Genomic DNA, 24269 nt, shown 5'->3' with positions numbered 1-24269 from the left:
CCTGTAATAAACCATAATGGAAAATAATATGAAATTATATATATACATATATATGTGTGTGTGTATATATATATATATATATATATATATATATCTGAATCACTTCGTCGTACACCAGAAAGTAACACAACGTTGTAAATCAACTACAGTTCAATTTAAAAAAAAAAAAAAGAAAAAGGAATGGGATTCTAAACAGAGGAATTTGGCAGGAAAGAAGAAGAAGAGCCAAGATCCTGTAAACTCTATAAAGGGCTGGGTCCAATGGAGTACCAAAACAGGGGGTCACCAGACACTAGTTTCTTGGCAAGTTTGTGGCTGCATATAGAAGAAGAGAGTAGCCCTCAAGAGAAAAGGAAAGGAGGCCTAACTCATGATTTAAGCTTATGTTAACTCGTCTTCCACTTCCCAGGGAGGTAGAGGAAAACAATGTTGATATTTAGATCTCCCCAAACTGGAAAGAAACCAACCCACGGAGAAGAGCCAAGAGATAAGTGTGGGCTTCAATTTCTGTTTCCAAATGAGAAGGCGCTCAAAAAGCCACTGAACTGTCAAGAAGAATTTTGAAGTTAGAATGTTTAATCATGTTAACACACACTAATCAAATGCACTAAGTTGTCTCTAAACTGGCTGAGAAGACAGGACACTGACACTTAGCCCACATATGTTGGAAATCAAGCAGCAGGTAGTCTTGCCTATAACAAAGACACTGTGGAGAATCTGCGGGGTTTTTTTGTTTGTTCGTTTGTTTTGTTTTGTTTGTTTTAAAAGCATGCTATGAGCTGCCACTTCCAGGAAAATGGAATACATGTGAATTTCTCACAGTGGCTCTAATGCCATTGTAAGCAAACCAAAACCCGAGCCTGCAAATGCCTCAAAGTTACAAAATTAAAACACTAAGGACAACCAATCACAAACAGCCAACTATAATCAAGCTATAGCCAATCAAGTAATTTTTTCCTTTGGTCCCCACTTTTTCTATTTAAGTCTTCCCCCAGGCTCCTTTCCTAACCACTTCTGGTTTGGGCTGCTGCCCAGTTAGAATTGATTTTTGCTCAAGTCAACTCTTAAAGTTTTTAATATGCCTCAGTTTATTTTTGAAAATCCTTAACATGTGCTTGTGAGTTTATTTACCTAGTTTTAATTGCTGTCTTGTCCTTTCCACAATCCCAGTGAGTCCCCTTCTGAGACTGCTAATGAAGCCGGCTGCATGTACTACACTCTGTTTCCTCCACTCTGCTGCTTCCTCCCATTACCCTGATTATTCCCCCAGTGTTGGCTCAGCTTGTGTACTATTTCCAAGCAGGCTATGTTTCACTGAATCTTCCCCTCTGGATTAGATTTTCAAGGCCTTTGGTCATGTCTGCTACTTATCTCTGGAACTCCTTCCACTTTGCCTACATTTCTTAGGTAATGAGATGGTCAGGACTGAATACATTACTCACCGAAGTAGGACAGAAGGAACATTCTGCCTCCCAAAATTATGATGAAATTCCTTGAGCTATGCTTTTTAATAATTTTTTTAAAATATCCATCTCCCATTTAAGATTTGAATATAATTTTCTGTCTACTGATAACTTCGGTTGCATTTCTGTTCCCTGGATTTATCCTACTAGTTCAAAAGATACTTGTGAAAATATTTCTCTGGATGGATTAGCTTTAGTTTTTAGAGAGTATCATATTAATTGGATCATTTCTATATTCTTAATTTTCCAATTTTCAATTTTAAAAAAGTGTTTTTCAATCTGAATATAACCAAAGTTTTGCATAAGGGGAAATTAAAAAGTACTTTTAAAAACGTAACATCTTTTAGGAATACCCTATTCGAAATCATGTTTAGAGAGTGCCAAACTAAATCTATTTACACAACAAATTCCTACAGATTGTTTAAAACTAGGATTAAAAGGTATTATAATTAAGCTTTGGTTTTGACACCGCATCAAAGTTAACAAAGTGCTTTGCAGTTTACATAGTCTTCAATTTCTTTGTGAGTGGAAAGATATTCTCCAGTGTATCAGATCTAAGAGTGATTATTCTTTCCCAACAATTTGAATTATGAAAGTTCATATAACTTTAGAATCTTTAGACAATGTGAAGTAATCAGTAAAATAATTTTCAAAGAATATTATTAATTCAAAAGGCATATGCTCTTAGTGATTCTTTAAAAATAAGAAAGCCCTCTATATGTAGTAGTAAACATGAAAAAAAACCCAATGGTTTTATCAAAAAAACAAAACCCCAAATAAAGAAACATCTCTTATCCATCCAGGCAGCAGAGGAGGCAGGGTAAAGTCAATCCACCCAAGATCAAATGTTTTACCAAAAGTAAGAAAACATGTAGTCATTAAGAAAGGTCTCATAACCACAAAAAGAACTATCAAAAGCAAGAAATAGTGATGCGACAAGGAAAAACTGTAACTGCTGAGGCTTAAAACATTTGTAAATTGTGCCTTTTGGATACGGAACATGACATTTATCAACAGTGAATGAGGACAAAGAAATTATCTATAAAGGAAAGACTGTATAAGACAAATGTTTGTCTAAATACACCAGGCAGGAAATGCTTTTCCTTTTTTTTTTTAAAACAAATAAAGCACAGGTCAGTCCCTGCCAAAGAGCAGCATAGATTCACTTAACTGAAGCACTGACTTACTTCTTACCTAAAAGATTTCAGAATATCCTATGTTCATTACAAGTGGTAGATCGAGTATAATAAAGGTGGATTAATACCAACCATCCTCCTAGGAAAGACTTGAGTAGAAAGTAACATAACTCTTATGCCTTTGACACAAAAATATACACAGCAATTATTCTTCCCGTGGATAACGTAAATACTGCCATCTGATTTTAAGTGGCTTATTGTTGGCACTCTTTCTAAGGAAGTTTGAAAGTATTTCTGAATAAGTACTGATCCGATAAAATACTGATTGATGGAAAACATCAATAAATAATACTCCAATGTTGATAGACTACAATCTATTTACATCTGGTTTTCTACCTTTTGGTGACTTATCTTGACTGGAGACCTAATCAGCATAAGAAAATTCCTAAATTTGTGTAGGGAGCAAAGATGCTCTGGGGCTTCCCTCCCAATTCTCAATACTCAGTGTAAGGCCAACTTCAGACATTGTTATCAAACAAGGATCTTAGCTGCAAGTGACAGAAAGCCAACTCAAACCTGTATAACAAGGAAAAAAGGAATGCAATGGCTCATGTAGCTGAAAAAGCTGAGGTTGAACTGGGTTTAGGCATACTAAGATCCAGAAGTTCAAGCTATCAAGTGGACTCAGTCTCTCTTTCTCCTCTCTGAGTTCTACTTTCTTCTGTATTAGCTTTGTTCACTGGCAGGCCCTCTCCATTTAATAATCCCTGGCATTTCCAGCTTCTCTTTCCCCCTGATTCCAATTAAATCCCAGAAAATAAGTCTCATTGGCTATGCCTGAGTCACATTTCCATGCTTGCAGTCACAAGGGGGTTTAAGAGTCGATGTGACCCATCTACAAGGACCAAGAATGAGAAAGGTGGTTCCCAAAAGGAAAATCAAAGTGCTGTTAGGAAAAAGAGGAGAAAGATGCTGGGCAAGCGAAACCTAAAAGGTGCTATCAAAAGTAGTCAGGACCCGCTGGCTACATGTAGCAACCCCAAACTAACTTATACAGTGAAGATGAGAGATTCAATTCCCAAAAGAAGAGAGAAAGAAGGCAGGGCAAATGGAACAGTAGATGTCCAGATTTGCAACATGGCACGCTACAGGCATACCTTAGAAATATTGCAGTTTTGGTTTCAGACCACCACAATAAAGCAAACATCACAATAAAGTGAGTCACACAAAATTTTGGTTTCCCACTACGCATAAAAGTTACATTTAAATGGATAAATGTAGTGTATAGCACAGGGAACTATATTCAACATCCAGTGATAAACCACAGTGGAAAAGAATACGAAAAACAATGTATATAAATAAACGGAATCACTTTGCTGTACAGCAGAAATTAACACAACATTGTAAATCAACTATACTTCAATAAATTTTTTTAAAGCTATGTTTACACTATACTATAGTCTATTAAGTGTGCAATAGCATTATGTCTAAAAAAACCCAACCTACATACCTTAATTTTAAAACAAATACTTTATTGCTAACAAGTGCTATCATCTGACAACTCAGCCTTGCTGCAAATCTTCAATTTGTAAAAAAATACGTTATCTGTGAAGCAAAATAAAGTGAAGTACAATAAAACGAGGTTTGCCTGTATAAGGTTCTATTTCTATTATGGCCCCTATAAATATACCTTCCATATCTCTGAAAGCAGACATAGAAAATAAATAGATAAGTAAACATCACTTTGATAACTATATTCTAATGAGGGAACTCTTATGGCTTCTCCAGGTCCTGTCTTCTGTGCATTACCTGCAAGTAGGGTTATCTTCCAATACAAACCTGTCTCGTAAAAAAGGTTTCCTTAGAAGGTACAAGCATCAGTTCGATTCTAGTGCCTATAAGTGCACTTGTAATAGCCTGAAAGTAGACTTGGTATCTATGGAACATCCTATTTTCCTTTTTTCTTTGCCAGAAAGGTGACATAAATTCTGTATTATTTCAGTAATTCTTTGGTAAGTGAAACTGTACAGCTTTATTCCCTCCACACATGACATCTGATTTTTTTATATGTATGTATGCTTTATATGTATAGACGTATTCAAATTACTTTTGGAAGTACAATGGGGCATATTTTAGAAAAAAAATAAGATTTTTATAAGTGTCAATCCAGAAAATCTTTCTCTGTACCCTACATCTGATTCCTCATGGTCATTCCCATTACAGCACAAGTTAGAAGACCTTTCAGGAGTTGGTCTATATCAAGGAAAATTAGAAATAAGTCCATGGTTCAGTAAAAGCTATTTTACCTCTAGAATATGTACATCAAATTTTGACAGAAAAAACTCTATGACCAGACTCTGCTAAACAAAAGAGCCATTTTTTACCTAATAAGAACCTTAAATTCATAATGCTCTTCACAATTTGCAAAGTTACCTGGCGAGGTGGCCAGTGTCAGAGCTATTATCATTATCATCTCTGGTTTTCACATGCAAAAACCAAGGGTAGAGCAGCCCAGTGATTCATCCCAGGCCTCAAACCTTGGTTTTGAACCCATGGGCTATCCAGCCCCAGAGCTCCTTCTATTACAACATTCAGGTTTCCTCGAACAGGCTTCCAGGGGCTACTGCAGCTCTCTGGGAAGACTATAATCTTTGTCTCAGATTTGTCAGCACCTTCACGAAGAGATTCTGGTAAATCATGACTTCTCAAGGCTAAATATCCTCTGCCAAGTAAACAACAGCTCCCACTGCAACAGTAAAATCTGCAAAATGTCGGCTCTAAGACCACGAAATAGGGATCTCTCAACTAAGCTCTCTTTACTGTTCATTTAAATACAGACGATAAACAAGCAGCTGGAGAACCACATTTCAACATGTAAAGTCACCTAGAAAAGTGTCTTTGAAAGATTGTTCTCTCAAGATGCTCCTTGAACAAGAGTTCTCTGGTATTAGTTTCCTAGGGTTGCCATAACAAATTACCACAAACTGGGTGACTGCTATGGTCTGAATATTTGTGTTCCCCCAAAATTCACATGTGCAATCCTAACGCCCAATATGCCAGTACTAGGAGGTAGGGTCTTTGGAAGGTGCTTAGGTCATGAAGGCAGAGTCCTCATGAATGGGATTAGTGCACTTATAAAAAAAAGACCCCACAGAGCTCCCTCGTCCCCTTCTGCCACATAAGGACACAGTGAGAAGTCTGCAACCCAGAAGAGGGCACTTAACCAACCATGCTGGCACCCTGGTCTCTGACTTCCATTTTCCAAAACTGTGAGAAATAAATTTTTGTTGTTCACGAGCTATCCTGTGATATTTTGTTCTAGCAAACCAAATGGACTAAAACAGTGACTTAACACAATAGAAATGTATTCTCTCAGGGTTCTGGAGGCCAGAAATCTGAAATCAAGGTGCTGGCAAGATTGGTTCTTTCTGAGGCCTTTGAGTAGGAATCTGTCCCATTCTTCTCCCCTGGCTTCTGGTGACAACCAGCAATCCTTGGCATCCCTTGACATGTAGATGTATCACTCTAATCTCTGCCCCCTTCACATGGCCTTCCTCTCTCTGTATGTGTCTCCCTGTTCTTCTTCTAAGGACACCAGTTATACTGGATTAAAGACCCACCCTATACAAGTATGACTTCTTAGCTAATTACAGTGACCCCATTTCCAAATAAGTTCACATTCTGAGGTGCTGGTGGTTAGGACATCAACATAAATATATATTATTTTTACATAATAAAGAATATTTATTATCTTTATTAATAGGAGGAATTATATATATATATTTTTTTAAATAGATCTTTACTGGAGTATAATTACCTCACAATACTGTGTTAGTTTCTGTTGCACAACAAAGCAAATCAGCCATATGCATGTACATGTCCCCATATCCCCTCCCTCTTGAGCCTCCCTCCCGTCCTCCCTATTCCACCCCTCTAGGTCATCGCAAAGCACCGAGTCCATCTCCCTGTGCTATGCCACTGTTTCCCACCAGCCAACTATATTACATTTGGTAGTGTGTATATGTCGATGCTACTCTCACTTCACTCCAGCTTCACCCTCCCGCCCCATGTCCTCAAGTCCATTCTCTATGTCTACCTCTTTATTCCTGACCTGCAACTAGGTTCATCAGTACCAATTTTTTTTTCTTTTAGATTCCATATATGTGTGTGAGCATACAGTATTATTTTTCTCTTTCTGACTTACTTCACTCTGTATGACAGACCCTAGGTCCAACCACCTCACTACAAATAACTCAATTTCGTTTCTTTTTATGGCTGAGTAATATTCCATTGTATATATGTGCCACATCTTTATCCATTCATCTGTCAATGGACATTTAGGTTGGTTCCAAGGACATCAACATATATTTTTGAGGGGACACAATTCAACTCATAACACTGGTCAAATAATGTTGAGAATTAGTCCATACTATGTTACCTTCTTTGTAAATCTGTATTAGCATATTAAGAATTTTGAAGTAAAGGAATCTGTTTATGCTTCTTCTAACTCAGCATTTCCAAGGTACCCACACATCATTTTATTTACTTAACATCTATTAACATCCTGAGACTCAGTGTTCTGAGAAGCACACCGTGGGAAACGTTGATCAGGAAACTCTTCGACATCTCCATATGCCAGCGATACCGTCCCACTTCCTAGTTGTTAATGAGGATTTCCATGGCTGCTGTGCTCAGCTAATTGCTCAGTGATGACAATAAGGTTAAGGTTGCAGCAAAACTCTTTCATGATGCTGTCTTACCAGTGCCTGTGCTTCTCCCCATTGACTCACTTAGCAATGTGGTGGGGTAGTCCCCAGAGTGAAGTGGGTAAGAACTTATGCTTAGTAAGTGTTAAGCCCTCTTCACTGCTGGGGGAAAACTAAAAACTGTTAGAGCGTATCCTGTGGCTCCTGGCTAAGAAGCGTTACGAGACTTATTTTAATTAGAAAATTCATTGTGTATGCATGTGTGTATGCTCATCGACGGCCAGAATTACTCCTTACTCATATTTGTGTATTCTAATTGCCTACTACAGGGTCTGGAATTCATTAATGTATTCAATATTTATTTCTGAATGTCCACTCTAATTCATTCACAATGTATTTATTGAATACTAAGTGCTAGGGGTTCAGCAATGAATAAGCACAGATCCCGTGCTCTCAAGAACCTGGTATTCAAGTGGAGTGAAACAAACAATAGACAAGACTAGCAATAGGTAAAATGTTTTCAATAGTGATAAACCCTACGAAAAAGAACACAAAACAAGGTGATTTAATAGGGAAGTAGGTGGTTTCAGGGGGGATGATACTTTGGATGGGGTTGCCAGGGAAGGCATCACTGAGGAAGTGACATTTGCACTGAGCCGTGAGTGATGCAAAAGAGCCTGCTATGGAAAATTTAGAAGAACAGCATGTGCAGAGGCCCTGAAGGGGTGAGAGGTTGATATGTACGCGTGGTAACAGAAAGAACAGTGTGGCTGAACCAGGCTGAGCAAAGGCAGAGCATCAGCTGAGGCCAGAGAAGTACACAGGGTGTGTTCAATAAACGGCATGAGAAAATCAAGTTAGACCATGCTTTCTGAAAACAGTATCAAGGCAATGGTCTACAAAGGATATTTTTTCAGATGTTAGAATTCACTAATATAAAAAAAACTTTTAAGTATATGAAAGTTATTATTACCCTGATACCAAAACTTCAAAATCTCTGAACACTTGGAAACTAAGCAACACACTTCTAAGTATTCTAAAGGTCAAAGAGGAAGCCTCAAGGAAAATCAAAAGATAAGGTGAACCAATGAAAATACATGATAGCAAAACTTGTGGAAAAGAGGTAAATCAGTGCTGAGTAAAATCTGTAATACTAAACGCTTACATTAGAAAAGAGGAAAAGTCTCAAAGAAATAAGCTAAATGCACACCAAAAAAGAAGATCAAAGGAACTGAAAGCAAACAGAAAGAAAAAATAAGAGCAGAAATTGCTGAAATTGAAGATAGAAAAATTGAGAAAGTCAATAAAGAGCTAGTTCTTTGCAAAGATCAATAAAATGGACAAACTCTAGCAAAACTTAAAAGTGAAAAATGATAGAAGATACAAATTATCAATATCAGGAATGAAATAGTAGGTATCATCACAGACCCCACAGGCACCAAAGGGATAATAAGAAAATATTACAAAGAATTCTATACAAATGAATTTGACAGCTTACATGAAATGAAGCAAATGCTCAAAAAACACCAACTACTACAATTCACTCTATGAAGCAGATCATCTGAATAGCCCTTTATCTATTAAGAAAATTGTACTCATAATTTAAAACCTCCCGCCCAAAAAGAAATCCCCAGGCCCAGACCGTTTCACTGAAGAATTAACATCAATTCAAAACAATCTTCTCCAGAAAACAGAAGAGGAGGAAACACTTCCCAATTCATTTTATAAAGTTACTATCACCCCGATATCAAAACTTCACAAAGACAGTTCAAAAAAGAAAACTACAGACGAATATTCCTCATGAATATAGACATAAATATCCTTAAAATATATTAACAAATAGAATTCAGTAATATATAAAAAGAATTATACACCATGACCAAGCAGGATTTATGCCAGGTATGCAAGATTGGTTTGATATTTCAAAAAGCAATCGATGTAATCCACACATCAACAGGCTGAAGAAGAAATTATATGTGGATTATATTTCCCTCACTGGCCAGAGGTACAACTACATTACAAACCCAGACAGGCTCTCGGAACACTTCAACACAAAGGTGCTCTAGGGCTGGGTGCCTTTGTAAAACAGGGTGCCTAATTTGTTGAATTCCTAAGACATCATAAGTGGTCAAGTTACCGAGGCATGTGCTATCTATTTACTCTATTCTAGGTTAAAATTACCAACTCATACAATGACTAAGTCTATTTTCCAATTTACAGACACAGAACCAGGGCAAATGGAAAACAGAAAAACCAACATTCAAAGAGTTAATAAAAATACTACTATCTCATTAGCTGATAAGACTTGCTTTCAAAACGAATCCTAAAGCACCATTTTAATCAAAGTGCCCATTGACAGTTGTAGAGCAAATATGGTGAGGCCTTTTGTCATCTCTTTGAACTGGTGCACTGCAGAGTATCAAGAACCACTTGCCTGAGGTGGGACCTTCCACACTACCGTGCCAATGGAAAATATGGAGACTGCCAAAAACAAACAGAAAGCCTACACAGGCTTAATGTCAGAAGTGTTTTTATTATGACTCAGAAAAATATAACACATCTTAGAGACATCATAGTGGTTTACTCACTTCCTATAAAAATACATTATTTTTAGAGGATTCTAAGAAACTGAAGCAAAGGCAGCTAAACTCATTGTTATCCACCTGCAGGATTGTGGAACACACAGCATCTCATTAGTCTTCAGTTACATAGCCTGAGGGTGAGAGTTTGGGGTGACCAAGTGGTAATGAACCACACTTGGGGAGTAGGCAACTTGCCCAAGGAAGGTGAAGTATCTAAATCCAACTCTAGGTGCTATTTATACATATATCGTTCACCACATCCCAGTTCATGCATCATCAACTCCTTCCTTCCTTCCTTCCCTCCCTCCCTCCCTCAGGGACTCTTTCGAATATGGATTCCTCTTCCTCCAATGAAACTATGCTATAGAAGTGGACCTCAAACCTGAAGACATCTCCTATAAGGCTTATTCTGCTCAAGGCAGGGCCATCTGCGGATTCCTGGCTTTGCATCGCTGATGGTTTCATCATTCAGGAAGCAGGGGGAGGCACAGGGCCAGTATGTGTGCACGGCACAACTGTAGGAGGCACTATTCCCACTGCAGTCCATGCGACGCTGCCCCCTGCAGTTGTGTAGTACACAACACACAGCCCTGAGGGCAGCTTTTAAACTTCATTTTTCGAGTAAGGGAGAACTGATTAATAAAGGGAAGATGATGAGAGTGTTGGATGAATGGAACTAAATTCCTAGGATTCATAATAGCTTGGTCAAAAATGATCCTTATACCATAAAAATAATTAATACATATTGTATCGCATTGGGCACTTTACTAAGAATTTTACTTATTTTTATCTTTACACTTCCACTATGACATATTATTCTATTATTCCAATTTTACAGATGAGGAAACTGAGGCAAAAGGAGGTTAAGTAACTTGCCCAAGTTCACCTAGCATGTTAGATCCTGGAGCTGAGTAGCTTAACTATTATACCATCTCCCCCAAGAGAAAGCAAAATTCAAAAAATGGTCAGGAAAAGATATCACAATCCTGTGTCCAGACTAAGAGGGAATTTAGCTCTAGAAGAACATTAAAAAGAAGAGAGAGGGAGAAAAGAAATTCTGACTAGGGAGTTCAAAGCAATCATTCTGAGAAGGAGAAAGAGTCCTCTGAAGATGATAGTGTACCTGCCCAAGGAATATTCTACTCATTTCACTGTAGAAAGTACAAAAGATGAAGGGAGAGGTAGGTGCATAACCAGAGGCAAATGCAAAAGAGTGACAAGTGACCTTTCAGGAGGTTAGAGCACAGTGTGACCTGAGATAGCAGGAGCCTCAGGACAACTCTCAGCGTGTTTACATATATGTTCCAGGCCCGAAGGAGGAGGAAAACACATCGCTCCTTGAGGTATATGAAGTAATATTAAATAGGTTTAAATTAAAAAGACGAATGTTCATTATAATTAGAAAAGGAAGAACAAACACTATTAAGATAAATGGAAGTCAGAGATACATAATACTCCAATAAGTAAACAAACACCTAGAAACTCTACATTAGTTCAAGTCTTCCTCCTGTGGTTACAAAGGAACTAGAAGTGAGATCTAGCAGAAATTTCTGCACAATTCTACAAATGGACACAAAGTGTCTGAAGCCTAGAATTAGGTGAATAACATTCTAATACTGAGAGGGATTAAGCTTCCCACACAACCAGCTGGTGAGCTTACCATGGAATACTGGCAGATTTCAAGATTAAAATATTAAAAATTAGTTTGTGAGCACTTATAAAAGGTCATCATCAAAAGCCAGTGTAGAATCAAGCGAGGACAAGAATACTAAAATATTTCCACTTATCGTTTTGACAGTGTTGTTACTATTTTATTCCTAGCAAAGAATTTCACAAAATTTCATATTACCTTTGTGGTCAAACTAGAAAAACCTGGGGAAAATGATAAAAGGTAGTACACTCATAGTTCTAATATACCTGTTCAAAGAGTTCTGATTACCGGAGTTACCTTGTGCTGGGCCTGAAAGCTCTGTCCTTGGTTCTCTCCCACTTTCATTTTTATCCACTTGACTGAGGACCTACAAGAAATACCACCTTATTGCCTGGGCAGCAAAGTGGGGCATACTTCATATTCTGAATGGCAGAATCTAGAACCAAAAAATCCTAGACAGGCTACAGTAAGGCCAAAAGTAATAAAATAACATATATACAAAAATTGCATAAGATCTTGAATCGACATTTAAAATAATCCACTGCACAAATGCTGAAGAGGATAGATTTTAACAGCACTGAATCAATGTAAGACCTTCAGGTGACTACCTAAAGCTCAAAATGAGTTAGCATCCTGCATACGATCTGGTTATCATCATTAATGCTGCTGCAGGTAGCATTGATAGAAGGGAGATAGAAACATTCCTATATTCTCTCTGATCAGAAAGCAGAACACAGGACAATGAAGGTAGGCCCCATGGAATACAGGTTTCAGATCCAGGGACATCTCTGATGAGAGGTTGTGAGGAAGCAAGTTTCCTGATGCTGTAAATTCTCAGAAAGTAGCTAGGACTTATCTGGTAAGTATGCTGTAAAGGATATCCTGCCTTGTGAATACTCAGATGTTATGGATATCCATAACTTTCCTAGTGGAAGGTTGCACTAGGTAACCTTGAAGCTTCCTACTAGCTTCAAAACTGTTAGATGTTACTCTGGAAGCTTCTCAGCACCTTATTTTGTTATCCCCTGGGGCTATGTATAATATTATGCATCCCTGCTGCCAGGCCCATATGCTGCCTTCCATATAGACCCACTGGATCCTGGGAAAACAGGATGCTCCTGGACTTTGTGCTCACATAAGATTCCTGACGTTCCCTGCCTACTTGTCACTCCCCCACCTCCATGTAGATCTATGGTGGACTCCCCAAATTATGGTGAAGAGATAATTGTTTGTTTTTTATTTTTCATGCTCAATTGTTATTTGTTTTCACTAAAATATTTTTTACCCCCCAACTCTACCTCGCCAGATGGACAATTTTAGTGTGATGCTGTCACTGCTAAATCTTCCTATTTCAAATGCTACAGTTATGTCTTTTATACATTGTCCCTGAAGCTCAGGGAACAGCAGCTCATAGCATCAACTGGTCAATACCTGCTCATCCCAACCCCTGCACAAAGTCTTCTACGCCACCATCATTTTTATTAAATTGGGATCTCTTCCCAAAGTTCCTCTTCATGTTCTCCTGAAGATGAAAGAGCAAGACAAGGGTCAAAGGAAAAAGAGAAGTTTGACCTGTAACAAAAACAAAACAACCCCCCGCCAAAGAACCCCACAATCAAACAAATAAACCCAAAAGCTGTTTTGGCCTAAAATTCTTTTAAAAAACTATCAAGATGCCTTAAACCGTAAGAGCCCAGTACCTTTTACCATGGTTAAATACCAGCCAAACAACACTGCAAATTGCCAGTATGTTGAAAACTCCTCTGATACGTTCAAAGTGGTCAATCGAATTTCACTTATGAAAATCATCTTGGCTTTTCTCTATAAGATGCTTAGGAAAGCATTTAAACCCCCTTCCAACAAGTGAGCTTTTTAAAGATGAAGACAAAGTACTTACTGAGAAAAGTGTATCAGGTACTGCCAAATCTGAGCCCCTAAGCCCGCACTAATTATAATCTCATTTAGAATTTTATTATTGATACACACTTAAATCTCAGGGACAAAACTGCAGTTAGTTTGCTTGTAACAGCCTTGTCTCAAAGATTAATGACTCAGAAGAGGTAACTGATGGGCCTCAGCTAAAATAAATTTAAAAATAAATATTCCATTATCTGAAAAAACAGACACCAGGGCAGTACATTTGTTTATTAGTCAATGAAGTTGGGAGCTCCAGGAGATGTATGTGAACATACAAGCCTGGAGAGGAAAATATCAGGTCCTCGTATTTATAAATTTACAAATTATAAAGAAACCTATTAAAAGAATTGAGAGTACTCTTCTGACACTCTTAAGATATTAATAAATGGCAGGGTCGTATCTCCATTAATGCTTCTGTTGGTTTTCTGGGTATTTCCCTTTTCTTTGCTTCTCACTAGCACGCAAGTGCCATTTTTCCTCCTTCAACCCTCAAAGAAGCTGAATTACTAAAACCTAGTTGACACAGTGTAAACAAAAACATGTCCACTTGCAGAACCACTTGTTCCCCAAAACGTGGCAAGACTGAGACTAGAGAAAGAGGCTGACTTTCTCAGTGGGGTGACTGATGAAAAAGGAAGGTATGGAGAAGAGCAAAGTGGAGAAAAAGGAAGGCAATTCTGTCAAATGGACAGGAGACCAAAGAAGGGACACAGTGCTGTGCTGCCCCGAGTGTGAACATTCCTATTACCTGTGGGCCACCTGCCACTCCACAGCCCTAGATTTAAGCCCCTGAACAGAGACTGGGAAGACTGGGTATCTTGTTATGAAGAGGAGGCAAAAAAGAAACCCTTGCGCACGCCTGAGGTGGAACTGAGCATAACATTTAGGATTTCCTTAGAAGCTGATATGGCAGCAGGAACACTAGCGCTGCCAGATGTATCATACCTGACTTTCTTGATTTACGAGTCAGAAGAGGGTCCCTTGGGTGGTTTACCAACAGAATGCATGAAGGAAAAGACTCTTGAGCATTTGCCTGTCATAATGGCATAAACACTGATTCTCACCTCCCCAAGTCAAGACACATCACTCACCTGCAGCAGGCTCTGCTATTAAATCTGGAAGCACTAAAAGCGGAAGGAGCCCCAGTGAGGACCAGCGTGAATTCTGCAGTGCGCCAGCCAACCGTTCAGGAAGGAGGCCAAAGTACAGCCAAGGAACTGACCAAGGGAGGCAATTCAGGCAGACCAGGCTTCTGAAGGAACGTGATGAGGTCCATCAGTGGCCAATACATAGATCAGACCTCTACTAGAAGCTGTGATGGAAAGAGCGCTGGGTTCACGTGCTGCTTCCCTGCCTTGCAACGTGACTTTGGGAAGACAGCTTCAGCCTCCTGGGCCCCGATCACCACCTCCACAAAACAAAGTTAATATAATAACCACCATTTATTGAACCCTTAACTAAGTGCTAGGCACTGTTCTAAGAACTTAATTTCACATTTTCTTTTATCCTTACAATAGTTCTATGAAGTAGGTACTATTATTATCTCATCTTAGATAAACAGAAATTTAAAATTATTGACACAGAGGAGTACCTAGAGACTAGGCAGGAATGAAAGAATATGAACTCAACAGAAGCCCAGTCACCAACACACATCCAGCTCATGCCAAGCTTCCCTTGTCAAATCATCAGCTGACTCCTCTCCGTCTGATTCAATGAATTGCTGAGAGAATCAAAGACAAAATCTCTGTAAAATACATTATATTAGTTATTCCTGCAGTTCCACTTTTCTCACTGCTTGTGACTTATGCACCAATTAAAACTGTCCTGGGAGAATCTTTCTGATTCTACTCAAGTCAGAGTAAAGGACACATACATGCTTGGTGGCTTGTTCAAACACTAGTCACTCATAAAGGCTCATATGGGGAAGGCAATGCTCTAAGATTTATTCCGTAGGAAAGTATCAATTCTTATCCTAAAGTGGGGAAAAAAGAAAAAAAAAGGCCCGCTCAGCAGTCTGTCTGTAATAGCTACACTACAGTCCTTTGAGGCTGCTGGTCTGGGAACCAGACTCTGAGAACCACTGGTCTAGGGCACAGCCTATTAAAACAAGTCAATCTTCATCTCAGGCTGCCTGCAGGTGTGCAAAAAAAAATTAAGGAATAGAAGTATTTGCTCCTTCTTAAACTGCTATTGTTTCAGCTTCCAATGCCAGTGGGCACCTCTCTTCAACAATCACTGAGTAATTAATCCTTTCCTCAGTACTGAGAAGTCAATAAACAAACATTTAATCTACAAGGCTATTTAATCTAACTTAAAGTTTCACTTTAGCACTCAGCTAAATAGAAGATTTCAAAGGAAATTCTGCTTAAAGATATGATAAAATACCATACGATCCTGGCTTCAAGAGAAATTCGATTTCAGTAAGTTGAGCAAATGAGCTTATTAGTCAAAGTGAACTTATAAGATATCTATAGGTTTCATAAACTGAAGCAAACTAGTTCACTTGAATTGCTATGCATCTCCCTAGTATTTCTTAATGCGAAACAATGTATTTGTAGAAATCATCATTCTTTCTCAGGGGATAATTTACCAGGCTCTCATTTCAGCTTAAAATCTTGAATTCTACAGGACACATTCATACACAATGTCAAAGTTCAGGAACACTTAGACACTAAAAGAAGTGTTTTATAACAGTGAAGTTTTTAGAACATGTATAATTCCATTTATATTCTCAAGCTTTTCAATTCTATTTATCTTAAAATTAGTTTCATAAACTTATGATTATAATAAAATTAGTTTCATAAACTGTTATGATTATAATTCAATATCATTACATAATATATTTATTTGAGAAATGTCTGGTAACTCTCGTTATTAGGTAATTTAATGATTCAAATATCCTGTTATTATTTTGATGTTATTTGCACTTATTAAGTTACCTTTTAATGAAAACACAAACAAAAAACCTTTTCCAAAAAGTATCGGAAAGATTTTTATTTTGAAGATGGGGAAAGCAAAGTATGGTTAAGCAAAAAGGTCTCTCCAACTGCACGGTTGAGTCTCTAACAAGGTAAGTAATTCTCTGTATCAACTGTTATCACCCAGGAAAATACCCTACCAGGCAGAAAACTGCTGTTCATACTATCCAGAGTGAACTAAAGTAGAAATTAAAGAAAGCCAACTATGAAATCTATGTGAAAAATAAGAAATAAGCAGCTCCTAATCAACTGAGAAATGAGATTGATAAGCTCTTTATGTGCCCAGCTGAATATGGCATTGAAACACAAGGACCAAGCTTATCTCATGTTTGTTTTCTTCAAGTGGCTGCAAATAGATAATGGCTACCAGCAGGATCTACCTTACAAGTACACAGTCTAGTTCCACAAGTAGATCACAATGGCACCAAATTCATACCTTTTCACAAGAAGGGAGATTTACTGTCAATATTAAATTGGCAGCAAATGACCAGGGAAGCGAGAGACTGAAAACAAAAAACTCATCACACAGATGCAAACTAACACCCCTCACACAGACATATTCTCAAAAAGTGTTTCATGTTATCTTGTGCCGGTTATGGGTACCTGCAGCGACCGATGGACACTGAGTGGCAATCATCTCCTTGTCACCTCTGTGCTTGATCACATGTCACACTTTGCCCTTCACTTCAGCACCTCAGCTCTCGAAGACTCACAGTACACAAGGCCAGTTTCTCATGAGATGTTTCAGGATTGTGAGCTATTGATGTTACAGGTCATGCCAGTAATCCTGGACCAACACACAAGCTTCTCCCCAGTCAGAAAGAACATGCAAAAAATTCCTTATCAGACAGTTGGCAGGAGCGCAAGGGAAATTGATTTTTATGTCATATTTGTTGGTAGAATAGCCCTGGCTTCAAAGCAAAGTTTAGAGTAACAGTACACAGTTACTAAAGACTAATTAAGTTCCGAAGTTTATCACTGGCTAAACTCACATTGTATCTGTGATACAAAGCAGATATTTAAGAATGGTGAACATATGACCCTGTACTTATGCTTGACTAACTAACTTGCAATTCTTTCCCTGAGTCAGCTAAGCCAGGTTTTGCTGTTCTAAGAGAAAAGTTAAATTCAAAGAGGGTAAGGCTTACAGGGAAAAATATCCCATTATTTAAAAAGGAAGGGAGGGAGGGAGGGAGGAAATCCTACCATCACCATTCTGCATGCTACTCAGGCACTGAAGAGGTTTACCCAATGAAATTACTTTTCATCATTGGTTTCAGGATACAAGACCATTAAAATTAGAAAACACTAAAAAAAAGTCCCATTATAGTTTCATGAAATCTGCCTGCTGTGGAAAAATATCAAAATGCAGTCTCACAGAGGCTGATCATGTTAGAGTATAATATTTATTAAATTTCATCATTTATGATCACTCTCACAACCAAATTAACCTTAACACAACTTTCACATTTAGAAACACAGACAGCAAACTGATTTTTCAACTATTTTGCTTACATTACTTTTCAACTGTCATGCAGTGCTCATAATTAGGAGATACTACTATACATTAACACTCTCATATTATGCTTATTAAGAACCAAATTCAGAGGGTAGAAAAATGCCAACATAAATTCATTCTCCAAAACTGCCCACGAATGTATTGTCACTGTTCTTTCTAATCATATATTTATAGTACATTCTTCAGTAAAAGGTATAACTGTAGTCACATAACAATAGTTATGATGAGGCAATATTTCAAGAAAGAAATACAACAAATGAAACTAAAAATTGAAGAGAAGCAATCGGAGCATATAAAAATCATTTGAGAACACCACATAAACTCCAATGTTTTCCACTTTCCAGTTGGAAAGAACATGCACCAAGTTTTCTTAAGACAGTTGTCAGGAGTGCATGAAAAATTGGCTTTCATGTCATGTATGTTGAGAGAAGATCAATGTCATTGAGGAAAAGGGACTGTGTTCATTATCTTTTGGGTCTGTCTATATCATCTATAGCTGAGAGAAGCTTTTGTCTTGCTTTCTTATTGATATGGGATCCCAGGCAAACATTTACCAGATTGGTCAGCTGCTTCGTCGAATACTCCTGCTCAAAAAAAGAAGATTCAAATTTAGTACACTAAAACACATGTATGTGATCAATGCAAAAAACAGGCAGACAGATATTCAGGTCTCAGTGGATAGTTACTGAGCACTAGAAATCAGTGTAAAGCAGTGGAAACTGTAGTCAAGACATGGAAGACACACTGTTTACAGAGCTGTTAATAGTGGGGAATAAGGATACCTATAGTACACACTTGAAACAGGAAGCACTAGAATGTTTTTAATATGGCACATAACATACCAATTAAGATCACACACTATGCTTCTATGACAGTCTTTGTTATTAGGTTATCAAAATACACTGACATTTCAAAATTTTAAGATGCCACTAAGTAAGCAGTTTCTAGCACTGTACCTTTTGCAAACATTTTAGGTAAAAGAAAAAAATCTCCAACCACAGAACAACTCTTCTGAGATATAACAAATGAATAAGGTAACAAAGGACAAAAAGTTACTGGTTTTTAAACCCTCGTATTATAATTGGTAGCTAGAAAGTACAATTAAGACTACAGTTGACCCTTGAACAATGCAGGGATGAGGGGTGCTGACCCTCCATGCAGTGGAAAACCTGCACATAATTATAGTTAGCCCTCCTCATCAAGGTTCCTCTATATTCGAGGATTCAACCAACTGAGGATGATCATGTAGTACTACAGTATTTACTATTGAAAAGATTTGCATATAAGTGAACCTGTACAGTTCAAATCCACGTTGTTCAAGGGTCAACTACGTAAGTATTATTTTGCTGTACAAATCAATTTAGTTCCTGGATTTCAGATAAGTTGTTAGGATGAGTATGAATAGGAGCTCATCAGAAAGTTTTATATCTTCATTTGGTTCTGGAGGATGAACAGTAAGAGTTCAGCTCAGGAAAGAGTTGTGTACTAGCATCTAATAAGAAAAGAACATGTCTTCACTGGAGGTAACCAATAAAACAGTGCAATTTCAAAACATGAGAAAGAGTTCATCTTAAAAATTCAGCAAACTGCTCAGTTTGTGTATCTGATCTCTGAGAGCACCTGTAAACACCTCATAAATTCTCTCAAGCAATCACTCAACATTTAGAAAGTACCACCCAAGCACTGCACTAGACATTGTGGAAAGTTCTCTGAAAACAGGACAATCCGGGCTGCTGGGAAAACTTCACTGTATTACAAATATCAGTTAGTTAAAGCTTTTCCAAAATACGATTACTAAAAATTTTAGTCCACTATATTAAAAGAAGAAACCCTAAAATGGGCATCGTTCTTACATCAAATAATGGACCTCTACGAGCTGTGCTTTTTCTCTTCAGCTACTTGTCCTTTTACCCCAAATCCCTTCCTCAGTACCAACCCCAAAGTGTTTACAGCTTACTTTATTAAATGGATTCTAGCAACATCAGCAGTTCATCTGCATCTGGTTTAGCTTGGTTCTCAAATGACGGAGGTCAATGGGACAAAAAGTGGTGACATATTTCTCAATTCTGGTGTATTGATTAAATCACTGAAAATAACATGTACATTTCTACTTTGCTCCCAAAGATCTGAAACTGCCCTACAGTGGGCACGTTTACACAAAGTTCAGGCTAATGGTCCAGACTAAAACTCATTTCATTTATCTACAGTGTTGAAACTAGAAAGGATGAGCCTGAATTTATATTATTAAATATAAATAATTCCTTACTTCCTTACCCAGTCAAATGAAATAAAAATTTACTTAGCTTTTACCCATGATGTTTACAGTATTAATAAATGTGAACACTAGAGTTACTGACGGAATAAGATTTGGTGATAATTTTAACACTTCTCATATTTTCATTAAATCTGTCTTTACATACTGCCTATCTAGACAAATGATATATAATAACAACTATACCGAAAAGCTCCCTGTATTGAGCATTCTCTGGTGATATATGTTGAGTTGAACTGTGTCAAAAAAATTCAGCATCCACAATAACACTTGCTATAAGTAGTATTTTTCTCTACTTACCTATATATTCACACAAAAGAAAAATAATCTCACCTATACTTAAGGTAAAATCTAATGTAGGATGAGGTTAAATTTAGCTATTTAAATATTAATATACCAATCATCACTACTACATGTCAGTGTGTTCAGGCCATCACCCATTCATGGTTCAGGGCTACAAGAAGGTTTAAGTTACATAACAGACTTTAGCTTGTGAATCATTTCAATGTTGCTATATTCAATTTGTCCTGATGTTAACCAATTTCAGCCTTCTCCTACAACACAGCTGCAGGATAAACACAGCTAAAGTTCAGACTCTGGCTGTTTTTCCAGATAATTACTGCTACAGTTCACAAAGTCTCAAAAGGATTTGATCAGGCAAAGGACATTGCATAAACAGTGTGAATATGGTAAAGAACTGGCATAATTAGTTCATGCTAAAAAAAGCAAATGTTTCTATTTCACCCATATGATTTTGAATTATATACTAGACAAGAACAGCACAATGGATAAGGAATAAAAACTTAATTAACTGTTTCCCAGCTCTCACCCTATGCTCTTTGATCCAGCGTTCCATGTCATTCTCAGTTAGATAGTACGCTTTAATATAGGTTTCCACAAATTCTTTATCTGGAATTGGTCTAATATCTGTTAGTTTTTCAAGTTTCATTAAAAACTGTTGAAAATCCAATTGCATCAAGGCACGACCCTCATTACTACACTTCTTGACGTTGGCATATCTAAGACACACAAGAATTAAAACACATAAATGATGGGATGGTTAGAAAAAGAAACCTTTAGGTACTTAAACTTTTCTCTAATCCACATTTGGTGAGATTCTATGAGAAAAAAGAGCACATGAGCCTTGAGTCAGAAGGACTGGGTTGTGTTCCAGCCCTGTCACCAAGCAGTCATTTTACCTATCGGGGCCTCAGTTTCCTCATTTGCAAAGCAAAAAGATCAAATAACTTCTAAGGTTTCTTCCTGCTCTACAGACCATAGTTCTGCCTACTCAATTAACATAATCATCTGTAAGAATGTTAAACTGGTATTTAACTGGTATTCCAGTTAATCTAGCTGCCAAGAATTATTTATAAAACTAAGCTATGAATATTCCCAAGTAATCTTAGCTTCATAAAACTGTTCAATATTTTAACTACTCAATGCAAAGAAAACAAATGAAATAACTCTCCCGTAAACATTCAGCAAACCTAAGAAACATGTAAGCATATAAGCAAAGAAAGTACATACATATTTTTCATAAAAAACACTTTATAGACTTATTCTGAGACCCCACACTACTAAAAAACTGTGTTCTAAGGTGGACTAGTAATAAGAATAAATATGTTAACCCTAACAGTACATTTTATTATTCATAAGTCAGTGTCTCATTCCTTCAAGCATACAAAATGTGGAGAATTCAACACTAGGAAATGAGGTACTTCCCCTAAGGAAATCTGCAAGAAAACTAGTTTATATTATTTAAAGTGACCAAGCTTTTTTTTTTTTTAAAATAAGTGTTTTATACACAAATATAACATTTGTTATTCACTTTTCTACTATTAAATAAATTTGTTAACAGTACAATCCAGTCATGATTGTTGACCGAGAGCCATTTTGGGATTTACAGCACTGCTGGTTGCAACCCTAACCCTAACCGACTGGATGGTGTATTATACAAAATGCCAAGGCTGTTGTCAGCTTGTCACCGTCACTTCCACTTTCAAACACATTCATTTTTATGACAAATAAGAAACGATGAGAAATCAGATAAATGATAGTGTGAAAATTCAACTGATGTGCAATTCTAGATCACTGTGAATGGTCTTTGAAATAGCAGTTTGCTTTCCAGGGATATTTTAAATGTATTACTGATTCTTATTTGTATTCTAGATGTTACAGGCAGAGTAAGCATGGTCTCTAAGTGGGAAAATTACTTTTGATCTGTAAACTCAACATATGAAAGATTGATACAGTTTACAATGATATAATAATGATATTAACAGTGATATAGCGGCTATGAGGACTGATTTTACCATTAGAAAATGAGGAGTTCATAAGCCTTCTCTGCATTTAAAAACTATGTGAACTTGGACAAGTTACTTAACCTCTTTAGCCTTGAGTTTCTGAGGCTAGGTTATCTCTCTGTTGACAAAACAGCGAGAATACTACCACCAAAGAGAGTTTATGTTAGGATTTGGTGATAGAATCCTGTGAAGGGCTTGTTTCAATAAATGACAAATAGCACTCAATGAATGCTATGTATAATCAACATTGTTATAATTGTATTAGGTAATAATAATTATTACTAGTTTAATTTTCAGATAACCATTAGATGCTGCATTCCTCACTCCTCTACTAGCTGATTCTAAGTCACCAGCAAGAAAAAAAAGTGACACAGTGGCGTTTAAGGTCTTTTTTCTAACTACATTCCAAAGTTAAACCTGAATTACTATGAGACTGTCTGCTATTTATCACTATTTATCACTATCTCTACCTATTCTCTGCATCTATTAGTGATAACATATAATGTTATTCATATATTATGATTTATCACTAAAGAATCAGATAATGCTTTCATGAAAAACTTACCCTTCCACAATTGTTCTATTAGCCAGACGTATACAATGTTCCCAAAGTATATTAGACACGGGCAAGGGTATCCGAACTCTCTTAGAAACTTCATTTAACCTCGTGTTAAACTGCTCAAATTCCTAAGACGACAAAAATCGTGGCCATATGTGAATATAATTATAATGTTACATTGCTTTCCCATCTTAGAGGCAAAAAAGATTTTAGAATGCTCAGAATGAAATCAAGTAAAACAAAGAGAGATAATGCCAAAGATAATTTGGACTTAGTGTGAAGTGTTTTTTTAAGTATATCAAATTGAATAAATCATGTTGTAATACAGAGTACACTACATTTCATCTCAAAGGAAATAAGTGTCATTAACTGATTAAACAATGTTCAAGTGTTTCTACATCTCAAATTTTTATATGACTGTCAGTATGGATTAAAAAGGCTTAATAACTAATATATCTTTAAAAGTATCTTTAAGAAACCCATATTTTAAAAAAGCGTTTGAATGAGCTTTCACCTCAGAGTGAGCTATTTGTAATTTGTAGCTGTACACCTTACAGAGCAATCTGATAAATTATTCTCTTTCCTAAACATTCTTTTAAAGTAAATAAATTATTACATACTGAATGATTCAAAAGTCATGTAATAGTTCTAAATTTTTAGCACCAAAAAAACTCCATAATATACATTATCTCATTACGTATAGAAAAACTGAACATTTTATTACTTATTAGTACCTTTTGTGATACCACTCTACTAAAAAATATATGTAACTAATTTAGACAATTTCAACAGCTACATGAAAGCAGATGGTTCACCCTTCAGTAAATTTATTTCTGATTTCTTTCGACTATTATCATCTCAATATGTTCACTTACAAAAGTAAATGCTGTTGATCCTTTCTTGACAATACAGTTCAAATAATTTTAACAAGCCTTAAAATGATATATTTTTCTTTAGTTTCCTCAATAGAGAAACTACACAATGTGTACCAAGTCAAGACTGACATGTATTCAAATAACACAGGTGGAAAAAAATCTGATCATCACCAATCAAGCTACCACATGATCGTTGTGTTATCTCTGGCTGCTTCCTAAATCACAATTTTTTAATGATTTTTGACAGTTAACTGCTTTTAATCATTTATGAGAAAGAAGTAGGTCTTCAGCCCACTAAGCTTACT

The 24269-nt window shown here is 36.9% G+C and overlaps 1 protein-coding gene across 2 annotated transcripts in view; it reads right to left on the bottom strand.

Moving 5' to 3' along the window:
* Window positions 1–17817: 17817 nt before the first annotated feature.
* The window catches only part of VPS50 (VPS50 subunit of EARP/GARPII complex), a 141254-nt gene continuing 134802 nt past the window's right edge, over window positions 17818–24269 (bottom strand). For both annotated transcript variants that reach the window (XM_032643673.1, XM_032643674.1), the window contains 3 exons: window positions 23096–23217; window positions 21054–21243; window positions 17818–18536 (listed from right to left, as the gene is read on the bottom strand). In XM_032643673.1, the coding sequence (XP_032499564.1) occupies window positions 18417–18536; window positions 21054–21243; window positions 23096–23217 (432 nt within the window). In that variant the 3' untranslated portion in view covers window positions 17818–18416. The remainder of the gene's footprint in view (window positions 18537–21053; window positions 21244–23095; window positions 23218–24269) is intronic.

Source organism: Phocoena sinus, chromosome 9 (genome assembly GCF_008692025.1).
Source record: "Phocoena sinus isolate mPhoSin1 chromosome 9, mPhoSin1.pri, whole genome shotgun sequence".
NCBI classification, from domain to species: Eukaryota; Metazoa; Chordata; class Mammalia; order Artiodactyla; family Phocoenidae; genus Phocoena; species Phocoena sinus.
Note: the sequence above shows the minus strand (reverse complement) of the source record. Positions and strands in the feature narration are given on the sequence as shown.